Below are 21,364 nucleotides of genomic sequence, written 5' to 3' on the forward strand. Positions count from 1 at the left end.
GACTCGATTAATATGTAGGAATCTTTAAAATTTTCTCTTTCAACAGTAAGTCGAATGTTTACCAATATGCCGTATAGCATAGTTGTTTCTTTTCTGACTAATTATTTTAGATCTAGGGGATTCCTGCTTCGTTCGAACAGGCTGAAGCTTAAATGTACATCCCTTCATTAACTCGTTTTTAAATGCACTAGATTAGTATATAAAGTAAATATTTATCATGCCGGGAGCATCGTGCAACTCTGTTATTAAATTAACAATGCGGCCCATTCCGACGCGTAAAACACTTCACAAAAATCATCATTCTCATGAACAAGCATATCCACGGAAAGGAGAAAATTAGGCAACGCCAGGAGGGTGCATATGGCGGTTGAGTTACTACAAGGCCGAGCGCTCGCTCTTCCGTGGTGCTGTCCAAGAAGGCTCTAGAATTGGTGGTGTTAAAGCGCTGCAGATCAAAGGAAAAATATGAAATATCCTAGTACTCTTCATCGGTAAATACTTGTCGTTAAAATAACTGCCTGGGGCAAGAAGGTGTTCCAACAGTATCTACGCGAAACCCGTACTCAATCGAAATTCTTCTTAAGCATCGTTTAAATTCATCTTGTCTTAGTTGTTTTTAATGACGCACAGCATCCACCTTAAGGTGCTTGACGGTCTCATCAATCAAAATCTGGGAACCTGAACCGGTCTCGGATATCGCAATAGACATAATGTGACATTCATATTCTTTACTTTTCTGAGAGAGAATACTCGAGTTTTCTAATGGGCGCAAGTTCATCTCTTGATTTTTCCTCGGATGTTACATATGTCTAAGCACTAACTGTCCTTAGCTGCTTCCATAAGTTGGTCAGACTCGCAAATGTGGTCATAGGCCAAGTTCTCTACGCCAACGTCTAGCGCCTCTGATGGAAACGATATGGTACGCTTTTCGCTAAAGGGTTGATACCGTACATAGGTAAATTAAAGGACGGAGGGCAGGGAAAAGACTAAGATATCGAGGCGCGCTGTCATCTACCTTAACTTGTTTTAGTTTTGTGGAAACACGATTGCGGACGATCTCCAAATCTACCGGCCGTATAACACACGCAAGCAGGAAACGTAATAATACAGCATATACCAACAAGTACAGATGAATATGTGAAGGCAGTACACGCTGTGGCGTTCAGTGTAAACCCCCATATAGGGTATCATTATTGACATTAGTGGTCATGATGTCAATTTATGTTGGTGACAGGGAGCCCCGGACAGGAAAAGTATGAATACATTTTTCAAGGTTTACGCCGCTAGTTGTCGTCAGGCGTCGCAGCAAGGGCCTGGAGCCCCTGTCTACGATACATGCACGCTATACTTATACAGATTGAACGTTCAGCGTGTGAGACAAAGTGCTATCATGCTCAAGGAAAAGTCGGTGTGGAAACATGTCCCTCGCTTAAAGACTGACTACTACGTGGTAATCCCTGCGTGTTTACGTAGGCAGGTTTTTATAATTATAAATCGACACGCTAGATTGCTTGGTAGCCAGGGCGGTCACCGCACGTCGCGGTGTATCGGGAGTACCGATGCAGCCGTCTTAGTTGTCATATATAAAAGCCCACCTGTGTGGGCCATTTGTGTAATGAGGAAATAGGTTTACCATTGATAAAAACGTTAAATATTCCTCGGTATCGTGAATAGTCGTTCCCAACGAGTGTAAAAAAACACTGTTTTTGATTTACTGGCCGATTCATTATAATTTTTATCCATTCTATGATGCAACATTTAGTTTCTCCAGTATCCAGCCGCTGTGTCCATCATTTTTTGTATTAACGGCTCCTTTATGGAAATGACTCGGGGTTTTTAAAGTATGCCAACATTATCTTTTCCGGCAATTACGCAGTCAGAGTTTGCATTAATGAAAGTGCTATAGTATCTCATTTTACTTTGCAAATGCATCTTCTCTTCGGTTCACGCTGGCCGAATTATCTATCCTAGAGGACGGGCGCAATCAAACATCGATCTGCCTCAGCATCGTCGAAAGTGCGCGGCGCCATGTCGAGCGTACCTCACAATGAACCTTAGCAATATTATCGGTATAAGTAAAATCATCTTAGTTATTTTTTATTTTAATCAGGTCTTGGATAAACGACGACTGGTGCAGGCCTACCATTAGCCGTTATGGGCAACATCGTAGACAGAAACAACTATTGTCGCTACTGTCGTTGTCGTTATTGCTATTTGCGACGCCTCTGCGAATATGTCGGCGCGCGCACTCTGATCGTTTTCTGGTACCGTCTCATCGAATGCGGCCCAATAGCATATGGTCGACACAGCGTCAAATATATATATTATTATAAGATAAAGATAAGATCATGAAGGGTGAGTCGGAAACCTTTGACGGCGTCTAATTTAGAAAGTGACGTTTCTTCCGCGCCGCACGCGCCCATGTACAGGGGCGCCGATTAAAGTGGAACTCATGAGCTTGTCAATGCGTGAGTACGAGAAAGACGCGTTCTGTTTTCCTTACTAATGGTAATTGATACTAAGAGACATATTCCGGGTTTATTACTGACTCTGATGCAAGACTACGTTCGATGTACTTGTTTGATTTCAAACAAACTGCCTATAGTTTATAGCGAGTCGACGGTTTAACGTAACCCAGTTGATCAAGAAGGTCGCTTAGAAGTACTTAATCGGCGGGTGCCGTCACTCAACTAAAAATTTCAGCTAGTACACATCAGATAAATCATTTAGACGCTTGTGAAACGATAGACAAGTTCTTATTCAGTTCAGATGAATAGACAAGTTCATATGAAGTTCGTATTAAATAACGAATCATCCGCGCTGTTCCCTGTATTCGACGGAAGTTACGAAAACTACAAATGTACAAGCAAGTAATTTTCGTTGGTTCACAAGCAGCCAAGAAATTTTTATTAACGACTAGGATATTGAGTAAAGAGATCATGGACAAGAAGCCGGCTAAAGATTTGAATTGCCAGGCAACAATGAACGAAATAACAATCAAGCAGGATCGTCAAGGAAGGACAGGTAGTGTGCCTGCGTTAGGTTAGAGTACGCCGTACAGCTTTCGAATCGAAGCTCTGAAGATGTCAGCTCGTTAGTCGAAAATAGTTTACCGACGCTGATGGAGCGACTGATACCTGCGCTTCGGATAAGGAGGGGTCAATTAAATATTTGTTGTAAGTTGACCAGATGGAGCTAGAGGGCCCACTTGAGTCTGGGATACATAAAATGGCCAAGGTTTGACGCAAGGATTATGTATAACTATCGGTTTCATAAAGGACAAAGCGTAGTCACATTATGCGAAGTGCCGACACATTGTGTGGCTCTTCCACGCGTCGAAGGGAAGATTCTCGGTCAAATCGGTACGTGAATCGGTAAAACGTCTTTTTTTTCTTTTTGAAGTGGCCATAATTTTATAAAATCAACGGACAGAACAACGTACATGACGATGTAATCGAAAATGCTCAACGCCAAGTTAAAGCTAAAACGTTTCGAACTAAGGACTACAGGCTTGAAACTTGTCTCAAAAGCACTCGATTTCACGCTAGAGGCCAGTCACCTGAAACAACACTTAACGCGTACTAGATATACATTCGAAGCATTTATTTTTAGATCGATCAAATGATGTTTGCTTGAAACAATTACACCGAGGAGTGATCACAGTTTCAGGGGACAGATGCAGTCGTGATGGAACTAGGCGACTGTAAGTTCAACTTAAACAAAAATCTAAGCGTATTCGCATCAGCCCAACCTTATGCTGCCTTCTTGATGCTTAAGCTATATGCAGGTCGACTTTACTCGGCGCTTTTGCGCTGCAAGCGAAAGCTGTTTGGTCTTCTTTCGAGTTTTTGTCAGCGATGGCGGCACAATACGAGGACAACAACGAAATCGGTACGAATAGTCCTGTACGAAAAGGTTGCATTGCGTCCCAAATAGCATAGCCGTGATCGAAATGGATGTCCCTTTAACCGACTCGAAACCTCAGAGAAGATATACTATTATTAACGCAAGCGCAGATCCCATGGGGCGATGGAAAGAGAATTCTGAAGATAAATCTGCCCTATCAGCTAGCCGGGACTATTTGGAGTACATTGCTGCCGATCGGTCCTCGACGTCCACGCCGCTTAGCCGCTCGGTATCAAACGAGGCCTCTAACGACGCGAAAAGGCGATCTATTTATCTTCGACACCTCTTAAACGGGCGTTATATTGAATTACCTCAAGGTCTTCAAATTAACCTTGTCGTAGCAGTGATATTTTGTATTTGCATGTTGGCATCCCTGACGGTTGTGACCCTTTTGGGACTCGCCTTAGCTGAAATGTATCCCTTTCAAGATGACGAACGCTACTCCACCCGAATGTATACCACTTAAAAATAACATACAGAATACAGATAGCAGCAATTTGGGTACATATTGCGCGACACTGACATTTCTCAACTTTGGCGTCTACGTCGGATGTCCTGAATAAAGGCGGACTTTACAAATGAAGGCTTGGTCGATTCTCCGCAGTCGGCCAAGGTTTACCGTATTCTACGAGAGTAGCTTTTCTAACCGCATTACCAGCGTACAACTCACTAATGAAATTCAACCTGAAATGAAGGTGTCACATATATTCGTTAAATTTGGTCAAAGAAAAATTTCCCGATGAAGTGCTCATTGAGGTCTGCCGCCCGAAATCGACACAGAAAACAAAACCTATCTATCGTCAAGTGAATAATTCGGGTATAATGAACTCGGTCCAGAGGAAGCGTGTCTCGCAGCTTATCATTATTGACGCTCTATGGCAATTGTCGGCCTACAACGCAACAACGAGGATAACAACTACGAGCTGGAAGGTTTACGATAAACGTATCAAAGCCGTACTTCGACAAAGCTTGCAAAACGAGGTCATCGTGTAGTGGAAAGCGGGAACTTCGCACATGTACATTGGCAATAAGACGTTCCGCCATTTGCGCAGAGGCTCTTTAACGAAACAACGAATGAAGCTCGTCCAGACTTCTGAGTTTTGTATCACTAAACGCAAAAGACTACAAGCAAACCTCGCGAGATCATGAAGGTCTATACCAAAGCCTTTCGATTGGTACGAGTTGACATCTCCAATCCCGTACATAGTCAAGCCAATTGTAAGCATAAAGGATTTAGCGGTCCCTAAATGTAATAATGTAATCTCGCGCTGCATTTGACACGTTGAACGATCATTGTGCTTGACACATCCCATTTATTATTGTCAGTCTACGACAAGTATTTTTTTCAACTACCTTAAAGCTTGTAGGCTAGTCTATCTTATCAGCGCAGCCGAACGATCAGGAAGGAGCGCTCGGCCTCTAGTACGTTGTACTAATTTTGTACTCTAGTAACGTTGTACTAACATCATATATAAGATGTAAACATGTGATTTGATAAAAAGATGACAAGCTATGGTTAACCAAAGGAAGCCTTGGTTATGCCGAGGCTATGAAGTTTACCGAAATACTGTCACAGGCTGAACGCCCCATTTTGTTTTGCAAATCGCAAAATAGTTCCGCAGATGAAAATATTTCTTTTAACTCTATCTGATTTCTTTTAACTCTATCTGACACCATCTCCAAATGGTTTTGATGACATATATCAAGAAATACCGTCAGTCAGCTGACCTTTGTTGATAAGACATCACACTCCGCTGCTTCGAACTCTCGACGATGATTAGGGACAATATCCCTGCAACAACGAAACCATGATGACAACTATAACAAAAAGCGTATCATAATTCCAAATGCGCCGAAATGGATTCTTACGTTTCTCCACGTACAAGGCCAAGCCTTATCGGAAGATCTATTGATAGCGCAGGCGCACAGAACGAAGCTTGTGAGTGCATGAGCGCAGACTGGTCCGCACCGCGAAGTTTTGAACCAACCAGCACCTTGAGAACAGGCCCATTATTGCCGAGCGGCTTTGAAGTCAGCGATAGAAAAGCAGTCACCAGCGACGAAAAGCAGCGGTTACCAAACAAGCTGTCTACCCCTAAAAAGCCGGTTTTATTCTATCCTATATTTTTCGCTAACAAACCTCAACGGTTTCGTGTCACCGGTCCCCTCATATACATATTAACCACTGTCGTAATAGCCTTTGTAACTTGTTTCATTCTCATAGCGTTTGCTGCCGTCGAAATGTGGCCTTTCCAGAAAACCGACGGAAGGCATACCAATATAGGCGCTACAACGCAAGAGGCATTGAAGCCATAAAAATAGAAAACTACTTTTGTTTCAACTTCGGAAGTAGGATTAAAGTGAATCCGTTGGTTTGCTAGGGATCTTTTGTTTAATAAATAAAAAATAGCAAGCTTCGTACCTGCATTCAAGTAATGTAGGGACGCCTCGGCCTTTGGCTCAGCCTGAATACGAATCTGCTCGCCAATGACCAATCTAGCATAATATTGATATATTGTTGAACAACGTTAGCCTCTAGTGGCTTTCACAGTTATATACGTGACTGTATAGCTCGCAAGCTGTACAGTGTTGCTTCATATCGTTGTCACATATTTCTTAACCGTCATTTGTTGCGGGATCATGTGTAGTCTTTGACGGCATGCACCGAAAGTGCATCACGTGACTTTGTCCTCTAGATCTGTACTATATGAATTTAATTATATGGTATTATTGCTCGTTGCCTCCTGCCGTACGCGTCTGTGTTCATCTCGCTTCCTCCATTGTCTCAAGCGAGAAATCGTCGAGACCGTATTAACGTTGACTTTTGCGATGAACTCAGTACCTATAATCGCTCGGCATGATTTTTTGGTCTCCCGTTATATTATTACCTAACTATTTATTCTCGGCCACTATGCCCCTAGTTTTTTTTACGAGCGGAGCGTAATTTATCGCCTATCCAGGTTATTCGCCAACTAGATCTCTCTAGCCTCGGCTAGCAGCCATAGAATACTGCGCAGCGAACGAGACCCTCGCCTTGACGTTGAGTTCTCACAGTGTTTTTATCGGTCTTTGCTAAGACTGCGAGTGTGCCCAAGAAACGGTTTCCCACTAATCTCGACCCAGTTGGCTCATTTCTCTTCGTTCTCGATACGGAAACTCAAGCACAAATGTTTTCCAGTGAAAGTAGAGATGAAAAAAGTACCGACACACTGTACCTTCAACTGGTGTTGCACCTTGACATGTTGGCTAAGGCCCCACACTGCTGAGACAAGTACCTATAACAGAAGCGAGGATTAGTATCCATAAAGGAAACTAAAACCTTGTTTAAAAAAACATGTCGTTTGCGAAAGGGTCAATTTGTAAAGAGCTGGAAAACTCTCGCAATGACGAACTGTTTAACATCCATCGATCCATTTGTAGTCATAATTCGGGATAGTCGTATTGCTTCCCTTTGCCACTGGCTTTCATTAAGGTCACAATAGTAGCAGTACGGGATACGCGACGGCTCTTGCCAAGAAAAACCTTCATTTTTTTCCTTCCAGTGAGCTACTTCTAGCTTCGTCACGAACGCAGGCGTAGGGCGGGCTTACAACTGCGAGCGCCGTAACGGAGCCTTGCACATCATTTCATCCATTATGTACACATTTTTAGTCCAGTATGATTTTCTCTATGACAACAATTTTACGTTTGTTTAAGACTAACCTACCAAGAAGTTTTATTTAATTGGACATTGCCAACGCAAGAAAATTTATAGACGACAGAGACGCTTCTCCTGTTTTCTAGCCCGGATTTATATCGCAGCATGTCAAGTACATGCATGTGTGTACATAGCTGCATAACGAATCGTGCAAAGGAAAGGCCACATGTGACAGTTCTACGGCTGCTGTAAGTTGCCAGCTGCGAACTATTTGTCCTTATACGCCTATAGAAGCCCATCCTACATTTAACAAATTGTAGACGACCCGCGTTTGCCCCTTATCGTATGTGTCTCATCGAGAGGTTTGTCCCTCATCCGTCTATTTCATCCTGCGACTTTATCTCTCTGACTCTGTTTGCGCGTAGACAGCTTCTATACGCAAACAACCCGGAATTTAGCTTTGCCTAACAGGGCGAACGGGGTTACTGCTGGTGGCAACTTGCGACTGCTAGATGCCAAGCCACAACTCCAAACGGCTGCGTGTGAAATGGCAGTCCGGTTCAGTTCTGACAACGCGGTAGGGCTGGTAGCCAGGCCGTTATGGCCAGTCTGGAAGAACCGATGCGGACGCATCAGTAGCAGCGGCCTAACGCTGCGACTGTGGCTGCAAATAGCCTTTCATTAAACATGTGTGGGAGCTGGCTGCGACCACATGCATGGTAATAGAGAAGGTAACTATGTAACACATACCGGTCTGACGGATAGTGGCGGCCTGAGCGAGCGTAAGTAGCTTTCGCTTCGTTTTACGTAGCACGCGTCTGAGCTTCCCCAACCGGCCACACAGTTGGCCTGTTTGCCAGCTAGCCGAACCACAAACTGTTGGCAGCACTGCGGTCACTTCTACCAGCACTACCCTCGTCATCATCATTATCAACACTAAGCTCAGCTCATCACAGACGGGCATCCTCAGGAACGTGGGAGAGGGCAACCGCAATGACTGTTAGCAGTCAGTCAGCCAGCCCAACCAGCCAGGTACAAACAAACGCCAAACGGGCCGACGGACAGAAGGACCCACGGACAGACAAACAAATATGAGTAGAAACTGACATAAAAGAGAGAAACACGTGTCAAGATCTATTGCAAGTAAGAGTAGGGCAATAACAACAACGATCGGTATTAAGGTAACAGCAGTGAACACTAGGCAACGTTGCAGGGGGGTTGCAACAAACTGCGAGCAAGCACAGCCGAAGTAATGGCAGCCATTACGACGACAACGACAGTATCAATGCTTGCTCGGTAGATGAGAGAGAATAGCCGCGACAGCGTCAGCTGCTATAGCAGCAGTAGCTGTGATGGCGGCGGCAGTAGAATCAACTACGACGATGGGCTGTAGGACAATGTAACGGATGTTCGGAAGCCGGAGACAAGTGCCAGTGCAGCTGTCAAGCTTTTCATTTTTGTTCCCAGCAGAAAAAAGGTCGCTGCCCAATTCGTTCGTTCAATATAGCCGAATATGATTCGATTCAACGCCGTGCACCAGCGTAAACGCTTTTTTTGGCTGCTTGTCTGACTGATGTTTGCACTAGACGCAGTAAGTAGCAGCAGGCTGTAACAAACGACAGGCTGAGCCTTACCTGGTGAAAAAACTGAGCAAAAGATGGGAAGGGGCGATAACAATCGATGGCCTACTATTGAAGGATTGCTAGGTGCAACAGTCAAGAGAAACCTCGACTTCATCCTGCGGTCTGAAACCGTTGCGTCGGCCGACCCAGTAGCACCACCACACCACACGACACGGACACGGAGACCATATGCTATGCGACAGTTAATATTGTCTGGGTTTCCAGCACATTTCCTTGAAGTCAGAAGCAGATGATTATGGAGGCCTCTGTGGCTTCGTGCATCCGTCCGTTCATCCGTCCGTCCCCATGTGTGGTCGCAGCGTTGGCGGCGACCGTGGCGACAAAAATAGCAGCAGCAACAGCAGACTGTTTTTATACGTATAAAACGCAACTGCTGCTAGAGTCCTCGAGGACAATCGTTCCCTGTGTCTTGTCCCCCCTTGCTTTCCCGTTGCTTCCGGCATGCGAATGAGCGTGCAATAACCCGCGTGTATCCTCGAAGGGAGAGGGAAGTCGCCACGTGTTGAGAGAGGACACGCCGTAGAGGGTAGAGAGCGTCGCAGCGCTGAGCGGTCCCGGGGTGTTTCTGTAGGCAGAGTAAGTTCGTTGGCTATGGTCTAGTGCAACGTAGCATGGCCGGCAAAGCAAAGCAGAGTGTGTTGTAGCGCTGCTGCTGCTACGTAAACGTCTGAGCCGCCGCCATCTCGGCGGGAGCCGCCGCTCAAACCAGCGGCGGAGGTAGCATGCGCCGAAGGCAAAATCGAGATGGCGCTTCGTAGAGGGAGCTGAAAGAACGGCAAGCGGTAAGCCGTAGTGAACGATTATAGTCAGCAGCAGCCATACGATGTAGTCTATGGAGGTAGCAACGGCCCGGAGACCTGTCACTGAGTTAGTTGTACTCTAACCGGCCGTACAAGAGGAGCTCGCTGCAGCACCTTTCGGGCGCCATGCCATGAGCTCTGCTATTGCACTGATGAAGTACCTATCACTGTCAGTGAGCAGATCGCCAAGAGAATCTTCTCAGAACGACACTTATCATTATAGCGAGTACTACACTAATACAGCCATAGTCTACTTAGCACTGATTGTGCCTAGCGTCTCGCGGTTAACCACAAACAGTTTTTCCCCTCTATCCGTGCTCCACTAGTCAAGTAGTGCAATTTTGCGTACAATAGCTACTCGTAGTTGATCACATTGTTCGTTACTCGTTGGTTAGGAGCGCCTAATCGTTGTCGAACTTCGCCGTTATTGGAAATACTCGTTAATCCATTACTGACACGTATACATTAAAGGAAAAGTGTGTTTTTCGCGCGCTGGCTTGCTTCGTCGATTGGATTATTGTTCTTGGAAATCGTTACCGTTGTTGTCATCGTGTTGACCCGAGCCTGAGTTTGGTCCTGTTTTGTTTCGGATGATGTTGCAGTCGGAAGTGTGCAGGTGCACGCAGGACAATATATATCAAGACCCGTTGACTGTGTGCGTTTCGTGCGCATACCGTTTAAAGTGTACCACAGGGACAGCTACTAATTTTCTGAAAACAGACAGACCCCTGAAAAGAACGTTGCATTCGCATTTGCTTTTAATACTAAAGTAGAATTTTGAGAGACAGGAATCGGAAATCAGTACCACTAATACGAGTAAGTAAGCTTCTATTATAATACATTTTTCATACATGCAGACAATGACAAAGCACTGGCGTGTACCAGATAAGATATTTAACATTTCGTTTATACCCGGTTAATAATCTAATGGTTATTTGGCCTTGAAATATATATGAAGGCAGGAACGCCTCTCTGCGTTGAAGCCCTAAGGAGCGTACTGCGCGTGGTCACTGCATGTAATCCCAAATTCCGTCTAATACGAGGTATACATTTGAACACATAGAGCATATTCGTACATCGTATTATACTTAAAGCAAAGGGCTTGCACTTTCGTAGGCACACGCTACTTCAACGTCCTGCTCTGTCACTCCTTGTTGCTTATATTTGTCAGTACGGGTATGAAATTGCCATAGGATTTTACTGAAATTATTACAGCCACACACTTAGATCAAAACAAGCACGCAGTCTTATCGTGTGAGTTCTCTAAATTCGTTTACGTATGTACACTGCAGCACGCAACAGCTGGATATAGAGTTGCGAGCTCCATGCTAGGCAACTTGAAAATAATACGATGCATGCCGAGATGAAGTTTTACCCACACAGTATTGCGAGCTTCAACCGAGTCATCCGGGATGCGGCAAGCGAAAGTCTGTTTATGCAGACTCATATTTATATCGCTGGTGGTCTTCTATATAGCCTTAAAAAAAAAGACGCTTGTACGTTTCCAGTTGTAACATTACGGGCGGCAACAACTGTTGTCGGTGTTATTTGGTTCGCTAGTAGCTGCTGTCACATATTCTACATTATAGGACCTCAGTGTAGCGCTAGTGGTCGTGACAGTCGGTTTTCAGAAGGACTAGTACTGGCTTGCCGGCCGGCGTATCCGTGGGTTTCCGACCATCGCCGGCCTTCGCTAGCGTTCTCCTCTGGGCGAAATTGCGTCTCATTGCTAGTTAGTTACCGCTCTCTTGGTCCTATAAGCCTGCCACCGCTGCCCAATCATACAAACACGAAGACAGAGTACACACACACACACACACCCATAGACACATATATGCTGCTGGCTACAGGAGACAGGAGCCAGATTTGTTGGGAAGTGCTAGGAAATGCCTAAGGGTGTTGGTCCGTGCTAGTCAGAGCAGAGCCAGTATGAGGGTGTGCCGCGACCGTGTCCCCCTCCTCCCTTCGTACTGAGCTCTCATCCGACCCTCGGACCCCTACGGTCACAACGACTTGAGCTGACTATCTCTTCTAAGAATGGGCAGATTCCCCTTTCGTACACAAAGGAACGCACGTAGCACACACAAGCACCCCTACAAACCGTCATGCTTTTATTGTCGGCAATGCCGTCAGGCTGGGGATCTGACTCGCTCCTTCTCTTCCCGTTTTTCGCCAGTCCATCCACCTTCCGAATCCCATCGCCTGTGCTACTCTAGAGGGCGAACGAAACGCCGTCGACGTCTTTCTTTTCCGACAACCTATCCCCTTCACACACCCCTTCCCGGCCGGTCGCGCTCCACGGAAGACCCTTACCCATTTTTCACTTCCGTCCATAGTGCAGACGAGCCACATTCGTACTCACACATACACACACACAGATTGCCCAACCATACAGCCCTTATAGCATTGTACAGGGTCAGTTTGGAACCAGCGCCGTTCTGTACGGCGCCTCACGGCCACGGCGGCGGTGCCTTCTTACCCTCGGAGGTTTTAGCCAGGCAAGCAGGCTGGCGGGCAGCGCTGGGAGACGGTTTCTCTGGCAGCCTCTTCTTCGTCTTGCAGGCAGAAACAGTCGGGAGGCAGACGCAGCGGTGGGAGTGAGCGGGAGCGGGAGCGGGAGCAGTAGCAGCAGTTCGACAGAGAGGGTGTACAGGAATTGAGGACAGAAATGAGGAGAAGCCAGCAGACGCAGCATGTGTAGGGATGTGGGCTTGGGCTGGGTGCGGTCGGGTTGGACTATAAGCGTAGTTGAGCTAACGCCGAGCTGGTGGGGAGGCGAGAGGGGCCAGTGCCCGATGAGGCAACGGAGATGGCAGCAGGACGGTCGGATGGGTGGTTTGTTGCTTGGATAGGTAGAGATCTTGCGAAACCCCTAAGCGAGGGTATAGCCAAATACTTTGTATTAGTTTCTGGCAGCAGCGGCGGCCGGTAGGCAGACAGCCTAGCGTTGCCTAGCCTTGTTTTGCCTCGGCCTGATTCATCTCTTAACCCTCTCTACGGCACTCGCTCAACGAGAAGGCAAGAAAGGAGGAGGGTAAGCTGTGGGCCATCGGCCAGAAAGCAGCAGCAGTACCGCCAGCCAGGCGTACATACTCCGAGAGCCGGCCGGTCAGGCAGGCCAGATCAGAGCAGGCTGAGCCGAACCGACCCGACCCGAGGCAACCCCAAGCTAAGCTGACTCCGCCTGCGACGTTCACCACGGCGCTATCCAGCAGCAGCAGCTAGAGTGTGCTCTGCATATACCACAGTCGCGGGGACAGAGCTGTGGACTCGTAAGAAGGCTCTAATAGGCCGGCAAGCCTTCTCACATAGCGGGGCTAATCGGCTTGTAACTTTGCGTCAAGAATACGGAAGAAGGAGAATGGATTGGAATAAAGTACGGCAAACTAGATGCTACAACTGTAAGTCACGCCACTTGTATCTCTGTTAAGAAACTGGTCGGTCTGTCAAAAAGTGACTGCCAGTACGAAGGGCGATAAGCCTAGGTAAACCAACACACATGTGTGGGTACATAAACGCACATCGTAAATACGTCTGCCTATGCTGGAGTCATGTAGGGGCTCATTCCTGTGGTGGCCTGATCGTGTCACTGGCCAACTCATATCGAATCGAAATTCCATACCGTTTAAATGTATCGAACACGCTAAGAATAGAGGCATGCTGTTCTTCATATCTTCTTCGACAACTATATAAACCCCAGCGGTGTTTTTGTGAGTGGTCTTCTGTGCTAGCCTCCTAAGGAATATTGAAAGTGAATCCATTCATGGATTTCTTTCCAACCTTGTGAATTTCTTGACAAGATTTGCCACAAGCCGCAAGTATTGGGTTTAAGGGTGCTTGAAAGATGTGCTTGTACCGTGTCATGTCCGAGTTGATTTTCTATATTCATATTGAGATAGATACATGCATATATCGCCAGCATCTTGATGCAAAAAAACTGCCAATACCGCAAAACACCACAAAGTGAAGTGGTGGTCGGCGAAGATGTTGCTACCAATGCTGAATGTTGTTTCTATGCTAAGAAATATTTGGCCTGATCTGGCGCCCCCGGCGGGCTGCGTCGACAACTTGTCATACACGGTATAAAAGTTTCGCATAAATAGCGGTCGTCGTCGTCGTCGTCGTCGTTGTCGTCGTTGAGCAAACGCATATGCTCACGCATATCCAAGTGCGTCGACGATAAATGGTGCCGTAAAAGGACGTACGTATAACCGTCTATTACTACAACCCCTGTTCGATCTCTTCCTCTCGCACTGCTCTCGCCTCGGAAGTTTTCCTTCGTGTCTCGCTACACTTTACGGACTACTGCCTTTTTCCGTTGTTGTTGTATTGACCATTTGTGGCATCATCATGCAGCTTTTTAAAAGTAGAAATGCAAAAATGCACGCATGAATAGTAATCGTCCGGCAAGGATCATGCGTTTTACATGAGACATATATGTATATGCATTTGACCATTTAGTGACTAGTTTATCCGTCAAGTCTAGTAGATTGATATTAATACAAGTTGGCTGAACGCGTGAGGTCTACAAGTTTCCTGACTATTTGTACTATCAGTAAACCGTAGATGAGAAGTCTGCCGCTGGTTTTAATGTCACTACGCGGCTTCTGGTTGACGCACTGCCGATTAGCAAACACTTATTAAAAACTATCCTATGAACCTAAATCAATCCTTAGCTGCAGTTATCTTTCTCGGTTAGTTTGTTTTTGTCAGATCTGCGAAAAAGTACCAAAAATCAGACACATATATCCACGCCTGAGAGACAGCTAGATGGTCGTCATTCAGGCATTGCGAAACCAGAATTTCTCTGTTAGAGCTACCTCCCTTCAATATAAATTTCCTTTATACTACACTATTGCGTACAGCCACGTGTGCTTGCCACTGCTACTGTGATTCTATGTAACGCTTTGTTTTGTCTCCATATGAGTTAGATGTCTCTCTCTTTAGTCAGCCCGTCGTACATTTCGCTGTTCCCGACAGGCCGTTCTGTGAAAAAAAACACGAGATCGAGGGAGAGAAAGCGCGCGCGCGCGAGACAGCCACCAATTATCGAAGTCTACCCGCACGACCAGATGAACGTACTATATTTGTTCTTCTGTTTCCTTCTGACACCGTATGCCGTAGAGTCATTTAGAGATTTTTACGATAATGATCGTGCTCGTACTCGCGGCACCGCTAATGGTAAAAATAGTTATATATCACGAACAGGACATAGGTCCTATGTTTGAGAAATAATTGTTTAATTAGCTTCATGCATACAGGTATTTACATGTATAGCTGGAAATAGCCGTGAATTAATTTATTTCCTAATACATTTATACTGGGCTCTTGCTTGCTAGACGGTTCCGTTCACACAGTTTACTACTGCGCCGTTTGGCGATACGCCAACTCCAATTTCTGTTTTTCTATCTATGTATTTTATGCATATGTTTTATGTGTGTTTACCTATTCGAATGGCCTCTTCTCTCTTTTTTCTTTTTTGGGCTTGTTTTTGTTGACCCACTTCTTTGGGCCAGCCGTCTATTTTTTACTCCCACAGTTGTCCTCCATCCTGTAGAAATTTCCTGCTTGTTGTAGTCGGTATCAGAACGATAAGGGATGCGTAGAACGAAAAGAAGATGGAGGAGAGAGCATTTTCTACATGTAGCGTAACGAAGTACTGCTGTACTAGAGACGTTAACGGTATGTAAAGCGACTCACTTTGCCAACTACAACAGCAGTATCATTAGCGGAGTAACTCTAGCGGCTTGAGCGCCAACTGGTTACTAGCTTTCTGGCTGGCTCTCGGTCGTACAGCGACCGAAGCACCGTTCGCGTCAATGTTGCGACACCGTGGAACAGCGGTTATGGCAGCAGCAGCACAATACAAGGCACTGAGAGAGTTTCGGGAATTGCGCTGTGAATTAGGATCGACGAGCGATTTGTGGGGACGGAGAACTTTCGGAAGGGCAGTAGCAGTGCAGGGTAGGAGAGACTCAACTCCCTAATGCGAAAAAGTAGGAAGCGTTTTGGCGTTTAAGCCGTAGGTTGAATATAGGGAATAGAATAAAGGTTTCTGACCATTGGATGAAATGGTCGGCGTGGTATGGCAGCCGTAATGGAAGAGCTTATTGTAGCAAATGTACAAGCAGCGGCAACAGTAGTAGACTGTCTTGTATAGTTGGTTTTTGACGCTCGCTCTCCAGGACAATGGCAGCAGGAAGGCGGACAGCCGGTCAGCTATCATCTGAAGCAGAGAGTCAACGAGCGAACAAGAACGCCGATGAAGGAACGCTCGTGGGGGCGCGTGCTCTTCTGTAGGGAGCTTCAACTCTCGCTAACCAAGAAGGCAAGTAAGCCAGTGAGGGTTGAGAGATAGCATTGGCAGCTCGAATCTATAACAAAGTTACAAAAGACGACCTCTCGCGTTACTTAGACCGTGGCGATGGGGGCGGCGGGGGCGATTGCAGCAACCAGCAGTCATCACCATAACCATAGCTTGCGCCATCACCGTCATCACTACTGCCAGCTGCGCTGTTACAGAAGCGCGGCCACGGTTTATGAGAGTCTTAGGAAGAGCGGTCTGTGTCTTTTGCCTCCTCGTTTCCTACTTCTGTCAGCGTTGGGAGGTGAAAAGCGTAACTCTCGGGTGAAAAAGGTGGGAGTTCGGTTGGGTTAGTCGGGGTTGGGGTGCGGGCCCGGGTAAAGGAGGATGAAGCAACCGGCGGAAAATAGGGATTGCGTTGCTTCTGTGGGTCCTTCGCTTCTCGGTCGTCGGCCCGTCCATCCACCAGTCGTCGACTGGTTGTTTGGGTGAATCGTCGCTTGTCAGTCCCCGGTCGGGTGGGACGGGTGCTCTGTGGGAGGGACTTCTGACGCCCACCCAGTTGGCGTACGTTCTGTACGAAGTGTGCAACCTTTAAGCGGCACTCTGGCGCTGTTGCTAAGGCCTGCTTCCTGTGTATTATACTTCCATGCACTACTATACCACGCTTTGTTGTCTATAGGTACTATGTCTGCCTATGCGTATATATATTAGTGTATCTAAGCTCTTTATATCTCCATATTTCTGTGTTTATGTGACTATGTGCAGGTTCATGGTGCCACCGTTGTGTGCATATATGTATTGCATTAGGAAGAACCTCTACTCATTGGAACGAGCTGGGAGTGGTTGGGATAGCGGGTGGGGAGGTGATTCGGATTCCGGTATGGAAGAGGAAAGGCCACCGTGGGCAGCAGCAGCAGCAGCAGCAGCAGCACCGGTGATGTTGCAATGTCTGCCTCCCTTACGGAGCAAACTCTGCTGCAAACGTTTCCCTCACTAAGCCTCTCAGCCTGCTACCCTAGATCAGCCCCGACTCCCCACCGCCATCGTACAACTGTGCCGTGTTTGCCTGGCTCCCATTGCCACTTCGTGACTCCACTCTGCCGCTAACTCCAACCAGCCCACGTTTCTCTATCCAACGTCTACCGTCTCTTCCTCTTTCCCTAACTCTGGATCTTACCCATAGTTTATAGACATGGTGAAGTATGCTGGTTCTGCAATAACGAGCGGCAGCCACATTAGCGGCGGTGTGACCTTGTGTCCACCACGTCCTCCCCACCCTATCCGTTAGCGCTTGAGCGCTAACTTGGTAGCAGCGGCACCTTCAGCCTCTGCCGCCATCCTCACAGTTCTTTTTTCAACGTTTGCTCGTTCGCTCATTTCTGTAGCCCGCGAGCAAGCTAGCTTGTGAGTAGCTGTAGTTGTACCAGTAGCAGCCTTGCAGGCTTTACAAAATTCAGCAGCCTCCGCTGCTGTATAATCACCCCACCCGGGTGGCCTAACCCGACAGAGCATCACATTCCGTCGCCACCCACTTCTCGGTCGAGTCGTACTCTCTCATGACAGTGCCAGCGGCGGCTATTGCCACCTCCTCTGTTGCCACGGGAGAATCAGCGGCCGCTAGCTTCACTGTCTACAATGTAGTTGAGTAGGTTCGAAAGGGAGGGAAACGGGCAGCAACAACGGAGAGTCTTAAATCGGTGGGGTACAGGCGCCGCCGCCGCCGCTCCCGCAGGAGGTGGGGAGAGACAAGGATGATCTTGCGCAAGCCAGCCAGCAACTAACAGGCAGGCTGGCTCTCTGGTCCCCGCCGCAGCCGGAGTTCTCTTCGCTCGCCACTTTGGGGTGCGGGCCGCTGGTGGCACTACTGCCAACGGCGCGAGGTTCGACAACAGCAGCAACGGGGTCGTGGACGATCCCTCCCTTTCCACCAGCCTCTGGCGGCGCGACTCGTTCGCTCGGTCTGTCGCTCGCTCGCTCGTTGGTACGGTGCTAGAGCACAAACTTTGAGACTACTGCTGACTCGAGTTCGTGATGAGGCGCCTCGGCTGTTAGTTGTATCGGTCCCTCCAGTCGACTCTTGGCTCGGGTTCGTTATAGCTCTGTTCAGCAAGCTGGTAGCATCTGTGTGATATAACTAAACAAAGATATATCGAGCCTAGCGGACTATTTGCTTTTACTTATAGAAAGACAACTTGTTATCGACCAACTCTGGCAGATAAGCAGTCGCTACTTGAGGTTGAGTTGGCACGGTCAGTCGTCACTTGGCTGGTCTTTTGGCAAAACTGATCGGTCACAACTAACTTTGTCAACTTTTAGAAACTTTTTCATTATAGTTACATTAGTGCGCATTGCAACTATGCAAGTGTTGCTAATCAGCTCATTGAAGATAGTTTCCTGTCACCTTTTGGGTGTGGCAGAAGATGACAATTGCCTGACAATTGATTCAGTACATTGTATAACGAACAAGCACAGTCTTAAATTCAGTCAACCTCTGCGGGACCGGTAGGTACGTATGAAGGTGTTAACATTTATTGACGTTACTTTATTTTCATTCGTATTGCAGGGAAAAGTCGCTTGCAAAGCAACCTCACATCAAACACAATCAGAAGCTTGGACCTTGCTTTAAGTTTACTCTGTTACCGTGTAAGTAACAATCATCGAAAGGGGCGAGCGACGTATTCCGATGTGAGTCTGTAAGTGTCGCCAGAAACGTCAACGACACAGTTATAGAGGGGTGAAAACTACCAACAGCGACAAGTGAGGTATCAGCTCGGTTCTGTTTCTACTTCAAGTGAGTACTAGCACGATGACTCGCTGAATGCTACAACATCTGCAATTTTTACGACAACAATAACTTCTCCTTCAGTTGAAATTAAACCAGCATGACGACAGTGACTCTGCCAACAACAGTGATGTTGCTCGAAAACAAGCAGGACCAGACAACGACGGCGGAGGACAATAACAGCCAGAAGTGGTGATTTTCCTAAAAAGAATCACACTAGGAGAACGGACACGTTAGCCGAGTCATTGAGTACATCAAGTCATCGCTAGACGCCAGCCGTTTGGCCCCCGCTATCACCATACCGCGTAACCCAAGGTTCTTTGGCGGGTGGTGTTCCCCGTGAGATGCTCAGAGGACATCAACAACACCATCTGACTAGCGTCCCGTCACCGCCTTCAATGGGAGCCTGCGAAGAGTCGATGGATACTAATAACAACCTGCAGAGCGCGGCAGGCACTGGGGGCGCTCGGCCCAGCCCGGGCCTGACGCAACAGTTACCGCCGCAGTTGAATCACCACCCCCCGCAGGTGGGACCCCCGCAGTTGGCGTCACACTCGCCAAGTCCGGGTGGTCACCATTCTCCCCAGCAACAGCAGCGGCAGCATCATCAACAGCAGCCACAACATCAACAACAATCGCTCGTACGGAGCAGTCACGGGCCTCATGGTCATGGATTCGGCCATGGGCACGGCCATAGTCAACTCATTGATACGAGCGCCTGCTGGAAAGACGTGTTCCTCGGCCAACGTGAGTTCTCCACATTTGACGAGTTTAGCCAGCTGTTCTCGAAGTTCGAGAAGCGGTCACGGTTCCTGTTTCGTGTCAAGAATTCGTCGAGTGTTGAGGCAGAAAATCGCCGCCGTAAAGATCAGATTGATGGTGCCATCAAGTACTCAGGACTCGTCCTGTGCTGTGTTAACTCGGAGCTCGGCCATGGAAAGCCTAACAGGTTAGTGGTTGTTAGTGGCCTATAGCTTTACTTTTAATGTGGAAGATCCTTATTGCAAGGTATGTACGTCAAATGTATGCCTTGTCAGTAAGCTCCGGCACAGTTATCCGCTGTCTAAATGTTACACTGTGTATTCAGACCATAGATAAATCAGGCAAAATCTGCGATGAGTCCTTAACGGCTAATGGCTCAACAGGTGGGCGTCTACTGCCATATAGAGTTTATTGAACAATACTGTCGCGCGATGCTAGTGCCACTTCGGACGTAGGTCTCGGAACAATGCTCGCATGTATGAATGTGGTTTTACCGATGAGGTTGATCTAATGTGAATGTATGCACCCATAGGAGCTTTGGTCGGACGTACGATGAAAAGGTTTTAGTGTGTGATACTTCGTTTTTGTTATCACAGTAAAATATCCACGTTACAAATCGATATTAGAAAAATGTATGGGTGTCAATGGAGTGGTAAGATGGGATGTTAGCCCGAAAACTTCGAATGACAGTTTCATCGATGTCTGTTACCAGCTGAAATTAGTATATGTACAAATATAGATATCGCATACGTGTTGAAACAACGGCACCGAAGTCGACCAGTAACACACGAGCGACTCACGACTGCAGCCTATTTTAGCTCATTTATCGGGCCATGGGAGGCAAAGCACGCTGCCGTTACATGAATCATACGTTTGTCGTATGTGTGGTTTCCTCTGTAGATATTGTGAATTTAAGTAATTCTTGTAAGTAAGTAAGTAAGTAAGTTTTTCGGTGATCTGACAGTTGGTGTTGCAAGATATTTGCGAACTGATGTGATGTATTGTCTTTTGTTCGTTTGCCTGAAACGGTCTTCTAACGCGATAAAGTCGGAAGAGGCGATGGCGACAAACAAGTTAACAAAATTAATCGCGAACAAGTGAAATGTAAATACTAAACCCCGATGCCTGACTGCTTCTATTCAGGAGCTATTGGGGGTGTCTATTTATCCACTGCCCGTGTATCGTTCGTTTTCCCTCAGTTGGTATCCACTAGAGCGGAACCAGCGCCGTTAGCAGCGGTAACGCGGCGGTAAACTTCATGTCACTCACGTCGTCCATCGTTTGTTTTTGATGGGCTTTTCTTACCAATCTTTTGCTGTTGCCACCTTTTCTGTGAGCTGTCGACACTGTGACGGCCTGCTGGTGACACGGAAAATCAATTTGAGCCCGTTCTTGTCAGAATACGATTATTCGCGCTATAATCTGCATAGATATTTCAATGACTCTATGGTGCTCATGTAGTATAGTACAATGTATCTATATACATATTAGTATGGGTGTATAGGTGCTCTGCTATAATCACATGAT

At 46.9% G+C, this 21,364-nt stretch overlaps 1 protein-coding gene across 1 annotated transcript in view; it reads left to right on the forward strand.

The window, feature by feature from the left end:
• The window catches only part of LOC111268062 (uncharacterized), a 33,556-nt gene that overhangs the window by 8,568 nt on the left and 3,624 nt on the right, over positions 1 to 21,364 (forward strand). The window contains exon 2 of the mRNA XM_086971574.1: positions 18,857 to 20,024. Within this exon, the coding sequence (XP_086827700.1) occupies positions 19,420 to 20,024 (605 nt within the window). The 5' untranslated portion in view covers positions 18,857 to 19,419. The remainder of the gene's footprint in view (positions 1 to 18,856; positions 20,025 to 21,364) is intronic.

This window comes from Varroa jacobsoni, unplaced genomic scaffold (assembly GCF_002532875.2).
Source record: "Varroa jacobsoni isolate VJ856 unplaced genomic scaffold, vjacob_1.0 scaffold_132, whole genome shotgun sequence".
Taxonomy (NCBI): Eukaryota; Metazoa; Arthropoda; class Arachnida; order Mesostigmata; family Varroidae; genus Varroa; species Varroa jacobsoni.